This window comes from Cupressus sempervirens, chromosome 5, assembly GCF_028749045.1.
Source record: "Cupressus sempervirens isolate cs-2001-9-10 chromosome 5, ASM2874904v1, whole genome shotgun sequence".
NCBI classification, from domain to species: Eukaryota; Viridiplantae; Streptophyta; class Pinopsida; order Cupressales; family Cupressaceae; genus Cupressus; species Cupressus sempervirens.
In genome coordinates this window covers 570,630,935-570,648,663 of record NC_143122.1, presented here as the reverse complement: position 1 = coordinate 570,648,663, position 17,729 = coordinate 570,630,935, and the positions used below count along the sequence as shown (strand labels likewise).

General features: G+C 39.1%; 1 protein-coding gene across 1 annotated transcript in view; it reads right to left on the bottom strand.

The window, feature by feature from the left end:
* LOC149557212 (soluble inorganic pyrophosphatase 6, chloroplastic-like) overlaps positions 1–17,729 on the bottom strand; it is a 96,305-nt gene that overhangs the window by 52,167 nt on the left and 26,409 nt on the right. The window contains exons 3-4 of the mRNA XM_089831928.1: positions 11,082–11,182; positions 10,798–10,979 (exon numbers count right to left, since the gene is read on the bottom strand). Coding sequence (XP_089688054.1) covers positions 10,798–10,979; positions 11,082–11,182 — 283 coding nt within the window. The remainder of the gene's footprint in view (positions 1–10,797; positions 10,980–11,081; positions 11,183–17,729) is intronic.

Here is a 17,729-nt window from a genome sequence, read left to right as displayed (position 1 = left end):
GAGTTTTAAATTAAGTCAAAGTTTCTTATGTGGTTTGGTTGTTTGGTAGTAGTGTCCACACTCGAGGTAGGTGATGGTTGTAACCAAACACAAACTTCTCAGCCTACGGTTCATCAGATTATTACTTTATGAATCATTCTTATTCTTTGAGGTATTGCAGAGAAGATGATCTGAAAAGAAAATTTCGAAGACAATCCCGGATAAATGGAACTACCAAAATTTGAACGTTAATACCACTGTAGAATAAATTGAAGAAATCGGCTGGTGGTCAAATATTTGATCTGGAAGTGAGTTGTTTGGATTACTACAATAGACTGAAAAAGCACAGTAATCAGTTTTGAATTATCAGAGATGATTGACAGAAATATGAAATTGTGGTTTTAAACAGAAACAATATTTTGTGACTGGCAGTCTAAACTTGTTTCTTAAGAACACTTGAAGTTGTTTCAGTTTACAGTTGCAGAGCTTCTCAGAGTCAGTTTGGGATTAACACAATATCAATCAGTTCATAGTTTGTCTAGCTATCAGGCATACAACTTTGCTTCAGTTGCAATATTGGTCATTATATGTTCTGAGTCTTACGCCTGCAAGAAAGTTTAATGTAAAACAAAACATATTACAGGCTGTTAGTAAACAGATTCGTCCTTCAAAGAAATAACGAAATAAAATGACTCTCAAATGCCCAGAAAGAAGAACTAACAGACTAACAGTCGGATGAGCTATCATAGGCTGATAACCCTCCTCTGAATTGATAGGTACAGCTCCCTCATTGAAAGATTGACAACAAATTGAATAATAGGATGTATCTTTAACCTGAAGATACCAAGGGTTTCTGACATTCATTCATAAACATGAAGTGAATGCGATAGCTAGATTTATAGGTTAGAATAAAGAGAGAAAGATCAGCAAACAGCCACACAACCATTCATTCAATCCTTCCTTAAATAGCAGAGAAATGAAAGATTATGTTATTCATTCTACAAACTATAAGCGACCACAGGACTGCATCCAAAACACGAAAGATGTGACCACACAATCAGTATCAATCCAAGAAAGATATAATCAGACTACACGGTCTGATAGATATAAACTTCTCTTCGCTTTCAACACAAAACAAAAGAAAACACATGATTTTCTTGTCCCTGTGATTACAATCAGCATTTGCAGAAAAATAAATAGCCTTCTCCTATCTCCCTATTACAAACAAAAAATGTGCCCCCGCTTTCTGGTAGCCACACAGCATACAGGAAAAGAAGCCCCCCATTTCTTACATCATTCAATTTCCTATTTAACATCCCTTTTCTATCTGTGACCCTTCGGTTCCTGACAAAACTGATTCTTGATTCATAATATTATTGGGCCCCTGATTTCTCGTAATACTCTCCTCTCTTAATCTATTTGTGACAGATGGATCAACTGATTGACAGATGTCTTCTGGAGAAGGAATCGTGGCCTACACATACTATTCATAATATACTTAGCATTCCACTCTTCATTCGAGCATCACCAAAAGATACTCAACCACCTGGAAATCACTTTTCTAGTTTATATCATCATTTCCTCCTATTTTGATGCCAATCCATGCATTTGCAACACACCATGAGAAGATTGTCATCGAGAGAGACTTCATAGGTTGACTACAAGCAGAGTAATATTCAGAGCTTCTTCAGATTACATCTCATAAACAAAGCCTTCACATTCATCTTACCAACCAATCCCACTGTGAAAATTAAGCATACCAGATTGACATTGCACTCTCACATCTCACCATGGTCATCTTTACGTTCTTGACCGGAAGTTCTAGAGCATTCGGTTTGCCAATCTCATTGACATGAATTTTTAAGACACACGGTATTGTGACTGCCCGAAGGCTTATACAAGCGACCACAATTGGTGAATCACCAATAATTGAGGGCCTTTCCCACTAAACACACAGCAGCAAGAAATATCTATGTCTTCAAAATTTCAACACTTAGACTATCCTCGATGAAGTCCCAATATGCATAATGCTTCTTGAGATTACAACACCACTCTTTTACCTATCGAAAGATACACTTGTGGGGAGAAGTTTCGGTGGTAATGTTGGAACTCGGTGTTGGGTGTACGGAGCCTTGGCTCTTTGCTACTGTCATTTTTTATGGCATCTGCATGGGTATTTCCCTGTGTGATGCTCTGCGCCTTTGAAAACAAGTCATTTACCTTTTTACTTGTTTGGGGGTTCTGTCAAGCAGTTTGCTTGTATAGTTCGAATGAAGCTTCGGTGATATTATAAGGGCCGGCTATGACATCAAGAACAGGCCCAGAATATCCTTGTAAAGAAAAGCTTCTTGTGTCCGTTGATTGATACATTACTAACAAGATCTTTCTTTATCTGATTCACTAATCAGATCTCCTCTGCATTTAACTATGGCATTTTATTGGTGTCGCGACTTTAATGTTCCTGACTCAGAATTCGGCTTGGACAATTGTTAGGAACCTGTGTGTTCCTTCTGTTTATTTTGTTAGAGTAGTGTTGTTGGACGCATATGCTTTGTAAGTCGTCCCGTGAGTATATTTTATTATCCCACATGCATAGGTAGTATTACTTTTCTAGATCGTACCCAGTATATAAGAATAGGTTGAGGCCCTTGATGGGCACGGACGAATTTATTGTATTGAGCTTGCTCAAAGGAGGTTACCCCCTCGAAGTGGCCTGCGATCAGTAGATTCATTCTGAGTTCTGCTATCACTTTGTATTCTGTTATTTCGAGCATTCTCACGATATTGCTATAAGGAGGGTCTTCACATCTGGTATCAAAGCACTCTCTTGGGCTCGCTGGGTGGAAATTACATCAAATTTTTTTTTCTGTCGTGGCCTTCAGGTTCCTCTCACTTCTAATATCTCTTGTTATTGCAATAACTCTTTTCAGTTGTTCTGTCTGTGAGTGAATTTTTTCTAAGTCGACTGTTCAAAATTTTAAAAAAAAAAAGAGTAAAAATTTTTCTGTTTTTTAGTCGTAGCTTCCTTGTTTGCTTTCTGTTTCTGCTCATACTTCCGCAGAACGTCTGCAATATCATTTCGCATACTTCCTTCCTTGGCGACCCAACCCCAAATTTTACATATCAAAGCCCTAAATCCCTCATTTATCTAATTTTAGGGTTTGCCCTATTTTTTTCACCTCTCATCCAATCGCCACCAAACTGAGCCACAAGATTCAATTCCTCATTTTGCTCCCTTATCCCTCTTGGACTGTTCGCCTCATTTCGCCTCCCTACCCTTGAAACCCTCATTTTTCTTTTTCCCTTGTCCCCAGATAGTCTCCCACCACCCGTCAAACACCCATTTCCTATATGAGTTTTACCCAAATCCAAGTTTGCCGTAACTAAAAAAGTTTTTGTTTCTCATCTTCTACCCATTCCAAAAAAAAAAAAAAAAAAACCTTGTTTTATGGTTGTTACGCGTACAGGAGCAAAAATCATGGAAGAGGAAATTGCATCCCTCAAAACCAAACTTCAAGATCTGGATGACAAAATTCTGGGTCTTAACTTTCAGCAGTCAGCCATGAGCCGAAACCATTCAGGAGATACTGGGTCCTCTTCTGGCAATTTCCGTGGACCAAAGCTTGATTTTCCACGCTTCGATGGTTCTGATCCGACTGGATGGATCTATAGGGCAGAGCAGTATTTCAGCTTGCATAATACTTTGGATAACCACAAAGTCTCCCTTGCATCTTTTCATTTGGAACATGAAGCTCTTCAATGGTTCCGTTGGTACATCAAGGCTAATGTAGGCCCAACGTGGAGAGAATTGTGCACCCTCATTTTGGAGCGCTTTGGCCCTAGTTCCTTTGATGATTTCACAGGAGCACTCACTAAACTGCGTCAAACAGGCACTGTAAGAGAATACCAGACAGAGTTTGAAAAATTAGCTAATTACACAGAGGGCTTGTCTGATGAATTCTTCCGTAGTTGTTTTGTCAGTGGTCTGAAGGATGCACTTCGCTCAGAAGTCAAAATGTTTCGACCTACTACAATGATGGAAGCCCTTGGGTTGGCTAAGTTAGCGGAAGACAAGATTAGTGCTCTACAACGCTCCAGATCTAATTTTGTTCCATTCAGAAATACAGGTTCTCACAACCCTCCAGTCATACCAGCTCCCAGAACTACTCCGATCAAGCACTTGTCTGAAACAGAGATGCGAGTCAGGCGAGACAAAGGGCTTTGTTATAATTGTGATGAGAAATGGTCTCGGGGCCATAGATGTGTTCAGCAAAAGCTCTATCTCTTGGATGTGGATTCTCCACCGGAACTGGAAGAATATGTAGATGCTCAGGAAACAGTGGATGATGAGGTTGAGCCTCACCAGCCTGAACCTCCTTCACCAGAAGCTCCACCAGAGATATCTGTCCATGCTTTGGCAGGAGTCACTACTCCACAAACCATGCGGGTCCAGGGTTTCTTCAAGAAGATCCCTCTTACTATACTCATTGATTCTGGTAGCACTCATAACTTCATTGATCCATGAATAGCCAAACAGGCTGATTGCTTTATCCATCCCTGCTCTAGCTTTGAAGTCATGATTGCCAATGGGGGCACTTTACCTTGTAAAGGGAAATGTCGCAATGTGCGTCTCTCTATTGGAGATTATAACATGCGCTCTGACATGTTTGCCTTACCCTTAGGTGGCTGTGATGTGGTTTTGGGTGCCCAATGGTTACGCACTCTTGGCCCCATTCTCTGGGATTTTGCTGAACTTTGGATGCAGTTTTCCGCCGAGGGGCACCAACACACTTTGAAAGGCTTACAACCAGGGTCTCTCAGCATCATCAGTTCACACCGTATGGAAAAACTTCTTAAGAAGAATTCACATGGTGTCATCGCTCAGCTCCATTCCATTCAGATGCAGCCATCAGCAGTCTCTAGCACTCCTGCCGATCTCCAACACATTTTGGACAAGTATTCTGGTATATTTGCTGAACCTGTGGGATTACCTCCTTCTCGTCCAGAGGACCACCGTATTCAGCTCCTTCCTGGCAGTGTTCCGCCCAACATCAGGCCCTACCGCTACCCATTTCATCAAAAGACCGAAATCGAGATACTTGTCTGTGACTTACTGAAGCAAGGTATTATTCGCCCTAGTACCAGTTCCTTTTCTTCTCCAGTTCTGCTTGTTCGCAAAAAAGATGGGTCATGGCGACTCTGCATTGATTTCCGAGCACTTAATCATCTCACTATAAAGGACAAGTTTCCCATTCCAGTTGTTGATGAACTTCTTGATGAACTTCATGGGGCTCATTTTTTCTCCAAGTTAGATCTTCGTTCTGGGTATCATCAAATTCGGGTTAATGAGGAGGATATACCTAAAACTGCCTTCCGCACACATGATGGTCACTATGAATTTTTAGTCATGCCCTTTGGCCTCACGAATGCTCCTTCAACATTTCAGGCAGTGATGAATAACATATTTCGACCATACCTCCGGAAATTCATTCTGGTCTTCTTTGATGATATCCTCATATATAGCAAAACTTGGGCTGAGCATCTCCATCATCTGGAGCTTGTCTTGCAACTTCTCTCTGATCATCAACTCTGTGCAAAACTATCTAAATGTGTGTTTGGCCAGGAGGAAGTGGAGTATCTCGGGCATATTGTTGCACACCATGGAGTGCGGGTGGATCCTACAAAAATAGATGCCATGAAAACTTGGCCGCATCCTAAAACTCTCAAGAGCCTTCGGGGTTTTTTGGGGTTGACTGGCTACTACCGCAAGTTTGTCAAAGATTACGGGAAAATTGCAGCACCATTGACAGCTCTGTTAAAAAAGGATGCCTTCTCCTGGAACCCTGTTGCTGAGACTGCATTTGAACAACTGAAACAGGCTATGTGCAGTACACCTGTTCTCGCGATGCCAGATTTTTCCAAACCCTTCACTATTGAGAGTGATGCTTGCGGCAATGGATTGGGTGCTGTTCTCCTGCAAGATGACCATCCTATTGCGTTCACTAGCAAAGCCCTCTCTGGTAAGAATCTAGCCCTCTCTACTTATGAAAAAGAAATGATGGCTATTTTGCATGCTGTACAGAAGTGGCGGCCATACCTCTTAGGGAGTCATTTTTGCATCAGAACCGATCACCAAAGTCTGAAATACTTCCTGGAACAACGGGTATCCTCTCCTACACAACAAAAATGGGTCAGCAAACTCATGGGGTATGATTATGAGATCACCTACAAGAAGGGTAAGGAGAATATTGTGGCAGATGCTCTTTCTCGCACATTTGATAATCAAGCTTCCCTTTCCGCTATTTCTATGCCCATTCCCAATTGGTTAGCGTCTGTTCAGCAGGGCTATGACAGTGACTCTTCTTTATCTCAAATCATTCACCAGCTAGCCAATAATCCTTCTGCTATACCACATTACTCTTGGGATGGTGCTTCTCTTCGATACAAGGGTCGGCTAGTGCTTCCTCAGAACCCAGCTCTACATCAGGCTATTTTTTATGAACTCCATGCTTCTCCTTCAGCAGGGCACTCAGGCTTCCTCAAAACTTATGAGCGAGCAAGGAGAAACTTCTTTTGGAAAGGGATGAAACAGACGATTCAACAGATGGTGGCTGAATGTGATACTTGCCAACGCCACAAGGGTGAAACGACCCTCCTTCCTGGCTTGCTCGAACCATTGCCCATCCCTACACGGATTTGGACTGATATTTCTATGGATTTCATTGAAGGGCTTCCTAAATCCGGTGGCAAGACAGTGATCTTGGTTGTGGTTGATCGTCTCTCGAAATATAGTCATTTTTGTGCCCTCAGCCACCCCTATACTGCCTCCTCTGTTGCACAAATCTTCATGGACCAGATATTTCGTCTTCATGGACTCCCTTCTTCCATTATCTCTGATCGTGATGCAACTTTTACCAGTCATTTTTGGACTGAACTGTTTCAGAAAACTGGCACCAAACTGAAGATGAGTTCGGGCTATCACCCACAAACTGATGGTCAAACTGAAATTGTCAATAAATGCTTGGAAACTTATCTTCGTTGCTTCACTTCCGAACAGCAACATCAGTGGGCCAAGTGGCTCCCTTTAGCTGAATGGTGGTACAATACCTCTTACCACACTGCCTCTAAAATGACTCCATATGAAGCAGTCTATGGTCAAGCACCTCCAGTGCTCCTTCCCTACACTCCCAACAGCTCACCAGTCCAGGCAGTTGACATAGTTCTCCGCAGCAGGGATCAGATTCTTCGTACCTTACAGGATAATCTTCACATGGCCCGTAATCGGATGAAACAGCAAGCAGATCAACACCGTTCTGAGCGCTCATTTCAAGTTGGGGATATGGTTTTTCTTCGTCTACAGCCATACAAACAATCCTCCCTAAAGCTGAAAGGGCGTCATAAGCTGGCCCCAAAATTTTATGGGCCTTATAAGGTTCTGTAGAAGATTGGTTCAGTTGCTTATAAACTGGAACTTCCTCCTTCTTCCCGCATTCATCCAGTCTTTCATGTTTCTTGTCTAAAGAAAGTTCTGGGTACCACTGTCAGAGCACAAACTACTCTCCCTGAAATGGATACGAAAGGATCCATTATCCTGGAGCCGGTGGCAATCATTGACCAGCGCACTCGCCAGCTTCGCTCTCGCTCCATCTCTGAGGTCTTGATTCAGTGGCATGGCATGCAACCAGAGGATGCTACCTGGGAACCCCTTCTTCAGATTCAACAACAATTTCCACACCTTAAGCTTTGAGGACAAAGCTTTTTTCTAAGGGAGAGGGGATGTTAGGAACCTGTGTGTTCCTTCTGTTTATTTTGTTAGAGTAGTGTTGTTGGACGCATATGCTTTGTAAGTCGTCCCGTGAGTATATTTTATTATCCCACATGCATAGGTAGTATTACTTTTCTAGATCGTACCCAGTATATAAGAATAGGTTGAGGCCCTTGATGGGCACGGACGAATTTATTGTATTGAGCTTGCTCAAAGGAGGTTACCCCCTCGAAGTGGCCTGCGATCAGTAGATTCATTCTGAGTTCTGCTATCACTTTGTATTCTGTTATTTCGAGCATTCTCACGATATTGCTATAAGGAGGGTCTTCACAACAATGGCTCTGTGGTATTTGGCACAGCTCGATTATGATTTAGTTGATGTTTGTTAATCATAAGACATGCTAAAACCCATGGATTTTACAACTGTAGTATTTTATTCATGATCATCTGTATCCCAAATGAGAGTTGTCGTACTAGTCGATTACCCAAAGTGTAGTTCCAAGAAAGCGATGGTTAGGGCTATATGAACCCGATATCACATAAATGGATCCAGCTATGGTGTAGAGCTTATATTGATAAAGTAAATTTGCACCTTCTTCTTGAATGTCAACAAGGACTATCGACACATGGAATTTGAGTTACGTGGGAAGGAGATTTGAAAGTATAATGACCTGATTTGAAAAGTGTCTTCACCTTCTGCATCGTGAGGTCATACCGATGCCTCGGTTGGCTTCATCATATGATTTGGTATTTATTTTTGCTAGTAGGGGCTTATGGGGTAAGGTGTTGTTCTTTTAATCCATTTGATGCCTTTGAGCAACTTGTAAGCTGAACCAGATAATGAGTGATTTGAGCATAAAAACACAATTTAGTGGCCCATTCTCAAAACCTTTATACTTTCATAGTCTTGTGTTCTATTTTGGGGTTTTGCAATAGCCACTCATAGGAGCATAATAAGACAGGCAATACCAAATGGGTCGATCCCTTATACATGGAATAAGTAGTATTAATGAGATGGAAAGAAAAACAAGAATATTGCCACAGAAGATCAGAAACAGACAAAAGGAAGATAGAAAAGAACTGCGAATACCGTTAGCCTAAGCAGCATATATTATGTCAGCATAAACGGCAGATATAACCCATATCCAATAGACATCTTATTTCGCACAGTACCTAGAAAGGGTGTAAAACTAATAAGAACCATTCTAAAATCTATGTTTGATACAATCAGACTTAAATTACACCATCAGCAGAGAAGGATGGATTGTGTTGCATATTTGAGGTAAGTATGTTATTTATTAATCAATTCATTTAAATAATATCCATGCTCAATCCCATTATAAGTCTAAGCTAGAAGGAATAAGTAGGGATACATATGGGTAAAGCTTGTATAAATCCAGCCAACAGGTTATATCAAGATAGGTAAGGGTCAGCATCCCCAAACGCCTTGAGGACATGTCCAAGAGAGGCTAAAGGACTTGGATCCACAAACACCTTGAGAGAGACCATTGAGTTTGGTCTTTAAAGCGACTTATTGTATCTCATCATTCCTTCTAGGTCAGAGTTATAACCCAGATAGCATGACCTTTTCAATTCACATATAGTTTGTTACTTATCTACAAGGGTAGCCTCAAGAGAGAGAACAAAATTGTATTTAGGGGGAGGCTAGTGTAAATACATCCAATCAGTTATTCCAAGAAAGGATAAGATTTGCGTCCCCAAGAACCTTGCGGACATTTCCAAGAAAGCCTTAAGGATTTGGATCCATACAGCCTTGAAAGAAACTATTGAGTTTGGTCCCGAAGCAATCTATTTACATCCTAAGTGTTCTTCTTGACTAAGAACAATAATAAGAACAAAACAAAACAAGCATCCTGCTAAGTAGGCCACCTCATGTGGATGCGTAAACACTACCACCGAGGTCAAGGGAGGCCAAAGTTCTGCCCTTGGACTTAGTATGGGATTGGCTTGGAGTAATTTATCATGACTCACATTTTCTTTGAAACATAGACATATGTATTAATGATCACTTGTGGGTGTCTATTGAAGAAGTAAATTTTGTAAAGCATCTTCTTGACTCTAGTAAATTGTAAGGCATTAATCAAGAATGCATGTATTATGTGTCAGCTCTGTGTTTTCATGCATTCATGTGTTTGCTTGGTGTTCTTGTGCATTCATGTGTTTGTTTCATGTTTTCATGCATTCATGTGTCTACTTTGTGTATGCTTTGTGTTTTATTGCATTATGATATATACTCCCTAAATCTCTTACATCTACTTGTATCCAATTATATGCTTCGTATGATATTTCTACAAGAAAAGTTATGTATAAATGATTTTTGCTCGAGTACAACCAAAATCTGAGAGGGGAGGACTGAAATCCCCGTCAAAATAAGATCTATATTATTAAAATATAGATAAATAAGAAATAAATAATATAATATAATATTGCATAATATATTAATATTAAATATGAGAATTAAATATTATTATATTAAACGATAAAGTATAATATTTAGATTGAAAATCACAATATATAAAGTAAATATATTATGCATATAATAATATTAATATTAAAAATAATATTATGAATATTAATATTAAATATTATTGATATAATCTACATTATTAATATTATTAATATAATTATATTATTTAAATATAATATAATTATTATTTATGAAAGGATGTGACTCTAAGAATGAAATATTATATATAGAGAGTATTAACATAGAAAAAAAGATATGGAGAAATACGGAAGGACAAATGAGATATATAAATTTTTGATCCGTAAAAGCCTAATGGAAAAATATATATGAAATTATTTAATGTCCTAGCAGGGGACATTACATATTGTACATATCTACCACAAATACCAACAGGAAATTTTAAAATTGCATATTAACAGGATTCTTACAGACCTTACAGCATTTAGTAATAAAAGTTGGCCACACAATCCAAATTCATTTAATCTTTTTCATACCAATTTTCAAATGAGCAATTTTAGTCCAAAGAAAGAATTCTTATATAGACTGGAGGGAGATGAAACAAAACCGGAAAATGCTTCTCAACATCCTCGACATCATTAACTAGTGAAGCTCTTGGATCATCAATAGAAATAGCCACAATTTTCCAATCTAGTTCGCCTTCATCAATCATCGCTAAAGCAGCTAATGGTTTCACTTTCAGTAATTCTCCGATTCTAGCTCTTCTTTCTCCAATCTCAACAACATCAACTGTTCAAAAACATTTGCAGAGAATAGGTTTGTACACATCAACTTTGACTAGCGACATAGAGTTAAACCACAAAAGTAAGTTATGAGAAACTATAATTAAACCTGGATCATTGTCACCAAAAGCTCCTTCAACTTCTGTGTTTGCAAGAGATGGATCCTCCCATGTTTGTGGAAGCAATCCATAATTCCAATTTATGTTATATCTGTGTATCTCACAATGCAATACAAATGAACAATTAACAAGACACCTGAAAAACTAAAGCATATAACAAATTAAATTGATCTTATTCATCCATGAACAAGTCACAGTAATCACCAAAAGATAATAATGTTTCCTTAAGTCTGAAGAAACATCACTGTAGCAAGTGCCAAAATTTGCACTATAATGTAGTGTCGAATTCACAAAGATGTCTCTAAGAGTAAAAATAAGATGGAGACGGAGGAGTAAGAATAATCCTAAGAAAAAGAAATTTCAAATTCGTTAGCTTTATGTGCATTCCAGTAATGCACTGCACCACATCAAAATTGAAGCATGGCAGTAATATATCCTACCATATATGAGTCTCACTAAAAATGAAAATAAACAATTGATAAACACCTGAAAAACTGAAGCATGCAAAAAATTATGTTGATCTTATTCATTCACTGACAAGTTACAGAGATCGCCAAAAGTAATAAAAATTTCTCCAATCCAAAGGCATCACTGTAGCAATTACGAAACTTTGCATTTAATATAGTCTCAAACAGAGGAACCATGGGTAGATATAAACTTGATTCATGAAGATGTGTCAAAGAATATAACTAAGTAGGAAATTAAGGATTGTAATTTAGTACGCAGAAATTACAAAATGGAACTTTGGTTCCAGTATTTTGACATTATCACTGTTGATCAATGATACTTATTTGAACAAAAAACCAGAGCCAGCAACTCTCCTAAAAAACACAATTATTACGAGAAATGAACAAAAATGGAAAACATAAGACGAAAGCAGACAGACATCAATGATGATACTACATGGCTTTATTCTTCTCAGGGAATTGGCCTATATAAGGGGACCACTGGGTAGTATAACTCCAACTAGATAAAATGTGAACAAACTCTAAGAGATAACAGACACACATAGCCTAACAAGATAACTCATTGAGACCACAACGACAATATTATTGAGCCCAAAATGAAAATAATCCCACCTGACTACATAATTATGTCTCCCCAAAGATTATATCCCATTTAGTGTTTTTTTTCTGTGCATTTGCAATTTCTGGTTCCAACATCTAGCGTTTGAGATTTTCAATGTCTTTAAAACCTTCAACAATTTTTCCTATAACAATCTTCTGAGAATTTTGAACACCAAGCAAGTTTTCCATAATATTTCATTTTGCATTTTCATTTAGAGTTTTTTTTGCTAGTACTGTGCCCCTGCTCCAAGGGTGACATTATGTTTTAAATGAAAAGTATCTTTTGCATTAATTTTCTTTTTGTTAACTGAAACATTTTTTTCACCAAATTACTACCACGGGTGTCACTCCCATTCCTATTTATATTAAAGAAAATATTGTGTTCACAGTTAACTAATATTAAATATAGTAATATATGTTTTTAACTTTTCTTTTAAGGTTTTCAAGTTCATTTAAGATTTTTTTTGGTTTCTAATTTTATATATAAAACAAATTACTAGATTATTTATTTATTTTGAATTGTAATATTAAATAATTTTTATAATTTTAATTAAAGCAAATAAGGACTCATGTATGTGCTGTCATGTCCCCTTTCCTATAAGCAGGACTTATTTCCAATATTCGCCTATGACCTCATATATGTATCGGTCTTCCTGGAGCAATGTTCATCATCAATCAACTCATTTATTTTTTAGTACTTGCAGTTTCAGAGGTGCAAGACCCTGCGTTGTCTGCCTAGCCAATTTGGTGAAGTCCCCTTTGAAGACCAAATTGGTCAGATCAAAGGGCTGCAATCTCGGAGACAAAATATCCTTCAGTCTGTCAGCAATCTAGCAGACAGCAATATACTGATCTAAATTGTATATCACAGCGATCATATATTTTGACAATCTAAGGCACATTATTGTTGAAGACAACAATAAATTGTGAGCAGTGATCATTGCTTATTCACGGGGGCAGCAATCAGTAGATCTGCTTACTCATTCTTGGTGATAGCAATCTATTTGTCAGTAGCGATCATTGTCTTGGCAGCAAGGTGCTACAATCTTAATTGCATACTCAGGGCGGCGAAACATTCATTGCATATCACATAGCAATCAGAATCACTATTCATGTCAGAATGATCTACACTGATTTAGTATTACATCTCTGCATATAGTGGTCAGCATTTACATTGAGCTTGACAGCGACACAGATTCTACTCTTTTCCAGTGCTACTTGTAAGGCGGCAAAATCTTTTGCTTGTTGTCAACTATTCCGCACATCACAATGTGAAATAATCAGTCACGGAGAAGGTCCAAATTCCTCTCAATTGCACTCAAGTATATATGGATATCGTATTTTATAAGCACTCTTTAATCTGCTATTGCTTAAGAGCCTATTATTTGTCCATCATTAGGTTAATGATTAGGAGAAGACAAAACTCTATTGTCTATTAAAGGAGAAGACACTGCTACCAAGATAGAATGGGAGATGCGCAAACAGATTTTATCACCATCTTGGGCAGATTGGCAAGAGCGCAGCAAAAGATAGATGAGACTCTCAACCGCTTAGTGGAAATAAGGGTTAATGATACCAACGAAGAGAACAACAGCCATGGTGAGAATTCAGTTAATGGGAGGTCCCAAATTCATCAATCCAGTCCAACGTAAATGACACTTACTTACTTTTGCAGACCAAGTAACAAAAGAATCACAGACATTTTTTGGTGGAGTTGAAAGAACATTTCAAGCAAGATTGGCTCAATGGAGAATTGCAGCCAGATGTGTCTCTAAAAGACTACATGGACCTGATGATGAGGCATTTACCCACCAGGGGTAATAGGGTCTACAATAGTGACTTGACCTGGAAGATTGGCATGCTAAGCCTCCCCTTATTCGATGGGTCCAGAAGATCAACAATATGAATTGGAGTGCAACGGGCGGACTTATATTTTTTGCTCAATCCAATGCTCGAAGATGAAGCGATTAAGTATGCAGTGCTACATCTTGATGGATTTTTTCACGAATGGTGTCACCATGGAGCGGTACCATCAAGGAATGATCAAACCACATCCTACACCAACTTCATAGAGAAACTTGTCGATAGATTTGATGGAAAGGACTCCAAACTCAATTTCAAGAAGTTAGCACAGCCAAGGCAAGGAGGATCCATCAATAGCATATTCTCAAGTTCCGAAGGCTTTATGTCTTGGTGACTAGCATATCAGGGACAAAGTCAATAGCTCTTTTCATGGATGGTTTGATGGGTCCCTAGGTTGGGTGAAGTCCTTACCCCTATTACACTCACTAAAGCAATCAAGAAGGCTTGTAACATGTCCACATCTACCTCAAGAAATCAAACTTTCCCTAAGGCCCCATTACATAGAAGGACAGAGGCATGAAACTATTTCAAAAGGATTGGCCCAAGAAGACTTTGATGGAAGATGCAATAGGCAAGAACTAAGGATAAAGAAGCTTTGTTTCGGCTACAAGGAACCATAGTAGCCCGGTGACACATTCCTTGGTAAGGGTAAGATCCATTAAATTGAGGTCGTATCCAAAAGCGAGGAGGTCAAGGAGCACAATCAGGAGCAACCAAATGTGGAGAAGATAGCAACAATCATAAGGAAAGGAGGCACCATTGCTGCCCTTTTGAGTACTCTATGATGCAACATATTTTGAGCCCATGGCACTCTTCAAGGACAACAGATCATCGTCATGCTCGACAATGGGGCTACTTTCCACTTCATCAACACCTATGTAGTAGCCAAGAGAGGATTGCATACAAGGGAGTAAGAAGGATTTGATATCAAAGACTGAGAGGCTAGCTCCTAGCATGCACGCATTTGGTGCCACAAATGAGAAAAACCATGGGGAACTACAACATCATGGGCGACTTCTTCATAGTGGACTTGGATGATACCGATGTCATTATGGGCATCCTATTGATGAAGACTCTTAAAAAATACACCTAGAGTTTCGAGCATTGGGAGTTCATACTTAAGGTAGATAGGAAGAAGATGGTTTTGCAAGGAATGTCTGACAAAGGGCCTGGAGTAATTTCAGCCAAGCGCATGGAGGCAATTTTCAGAAATAATGATGTCGTATGGGCAGCACAATGCTTGCTTTCTTCCATACCATTGGACAAACAACATACACATTATAAAAATGATGAGCTATAGATAGTTTTGGGCAGGCATAGTTTGGTTTTCAATGACATTCCCCTCGAGGTACCACCGGATAGAGGCTTTGAGGACATGATAGAGCTGGAGGAGAGAGTCAAACCAGTCATCACGACTACATACAAACATCCCAACAAGTTCATGGATGAGATCAAGAAGATCATTCAAGATCTTCTTGACATGGGACACATCAGGCCCAACTTAAACTCTTTTGCATCTACAGTGGTCTTGGTGAAGGATGAGACTCTAAGTATGTGCATCGACTATCAAGCTCTGAACAAAAAGACAATCAAGAATTAGTACCCCATCCCATGGATTAATGAGTTGTTCAACGAGCTTCATGAAGCAGTCCACTTCTCAAAGATAGATTTCAAATCCTGATATCACCAAATTTGAGCAAGGGAGCAAGATGTTCACAAGAGAGCCTTCTCATGCCACTACATTCATTATGAGTTCTTGATCAAACCATCTAGATTGACCAATATGTCTGCTACATTTGAGTCCTACATGAATCACATCTTCAACAAATAGCTACGGAAGTTTCTATTGGTGTTCTTTGATGATATATACAGCAAGACATGGGAGGATCACTTGAGGTATTTGAATGAGGCTTTGGGAATCATGAAGGTATAGTCATGGTATACAAAGAAGTCCAAGTGTGAGTTTTGCATGACAGATTTCCTATACTTAGGCCACATCATTAGTACACATGGAGTGCAGGTGCAACAAGGAAAGACCCAAGGAATTCTTGATTTGACAATTATTTGATCTATTCATCTATTACAGAAGATTTGTGAGGGGATTCTCATAGCTTGGAGCCTCGACTAACCTCACAAAGAGGGGTTCTTTAGTAGGACAAAGATGGCACACCATCCATTCAACAAGTTAAAGGAGACTTCTGCAATTCATCCTTGAGTGCAACACACTAGGGGAGGGATTTGGAACAATGTTGATGCATAAATGTTACCCATTGGATTTGAGAGGTAGAAACTCAAGGATACCAAGAGATTGTACTAAATATATGACGGGATGCCAACAATCATGCATACATTGGCTTTAGGCAGTACTTTGCCAAGGGGAAGTTTGTGGTTAGGATTGACCATCACAATCTCCAATACCTTATGGAGCAAAAGGATTTGAACAAGAGACAACATAAGTGGGTGAGCTAGATCTAGGCTTATGATTTTTATGTTGAGTATGTGAAGTGGAAGAAGAATATGATTGTCAATGCTTTCTCTGGGAGGCCTTCCATATGCTTCTTGGTCCCATGTATCGGTTGATAGGAAAGTACCTTCGCTTACTAGTTGACAAGTGCACAAATTCACAACTATAGGTATAAGGTGGTGGATGGTGTCATCTACAAGGACAATCTTCTTGGTTCCAAAGTTCAAGCTTAAAAATTCTTAAGGGTGATTCATGAATCACTATTGGTAGGACACACAGATACTTCAAGACATATAGGCAAATACGTGAGGTTCTCATGGAAGCGACTCGAGGGTTATGTGCTGCAATTTGTCAAGGAGTGTGCTACGTACTAGCAAAACAAATCAGACCATACCTTTTCAATGGGGTTGTTGCAACCCTTGCCCATTTAAAATCAGAAATAGGAGTGCATCTCAATGGATTTCATCACTAGACTTCCCAAGGTAAAAGGCAAGGACTGCACCTTCATAGTGGTAGAACATTTGACCAAAATGCTCGCTTTCTCACCATTCTAACAGAGTTCTTAGCAATGCAAGTTGAGGAGTTGTTCCTTCAAGAGATTTTCAAGTTACATGAGCTTCCAAAGAAAATTTTCACCGATAGAAATAGTAGGTTTTTCAATGTCTCTGCATGGATCTCTTTAGTTTGGCAAGCACCGAGTTGACTTTGGGCAGCAATTAACACCCTCAAATAGATGGGCATATTATGATTCTAAACAGGTGGGTTGTGGGCTACTTGCAAAACTACTTGGAAGAACAACAGAAAGCGTGGATTTGTTGGCTACATTTATTAAAGTATTGCTACAACACCACTTATCACGTGTCAATTGACATGTCACCTACAAGGCACTTTATGGCTATGAGGCTACTTCATTGTGGATTTGGCATAGCCCAAGGATAAGTGTTAGCTTTAGGAGAGCCAAAATATCCTTGGATCCCTCAAGGATAATTTGCAGCATGCACAAAATCAGCAGAAAGTGTATGTTGACCAATGTCGAATTAAACAAAGTTTCAAGCTAGGAGATTTGGTCTATCTTATCTTACAGTCATAGATGTGATCTTCTTTGAAGAGAGTGGCACGAAGAAGCTTAAACGCCACTTTTATGGTCCTTATAAGGTGATTAAGAGGATTGAAGAGGTGGCATATGAGTTGGAGGTTCAAAACAAAATCAGGATACATAGTGTGTTTCATGTCTCTTGCCTTAA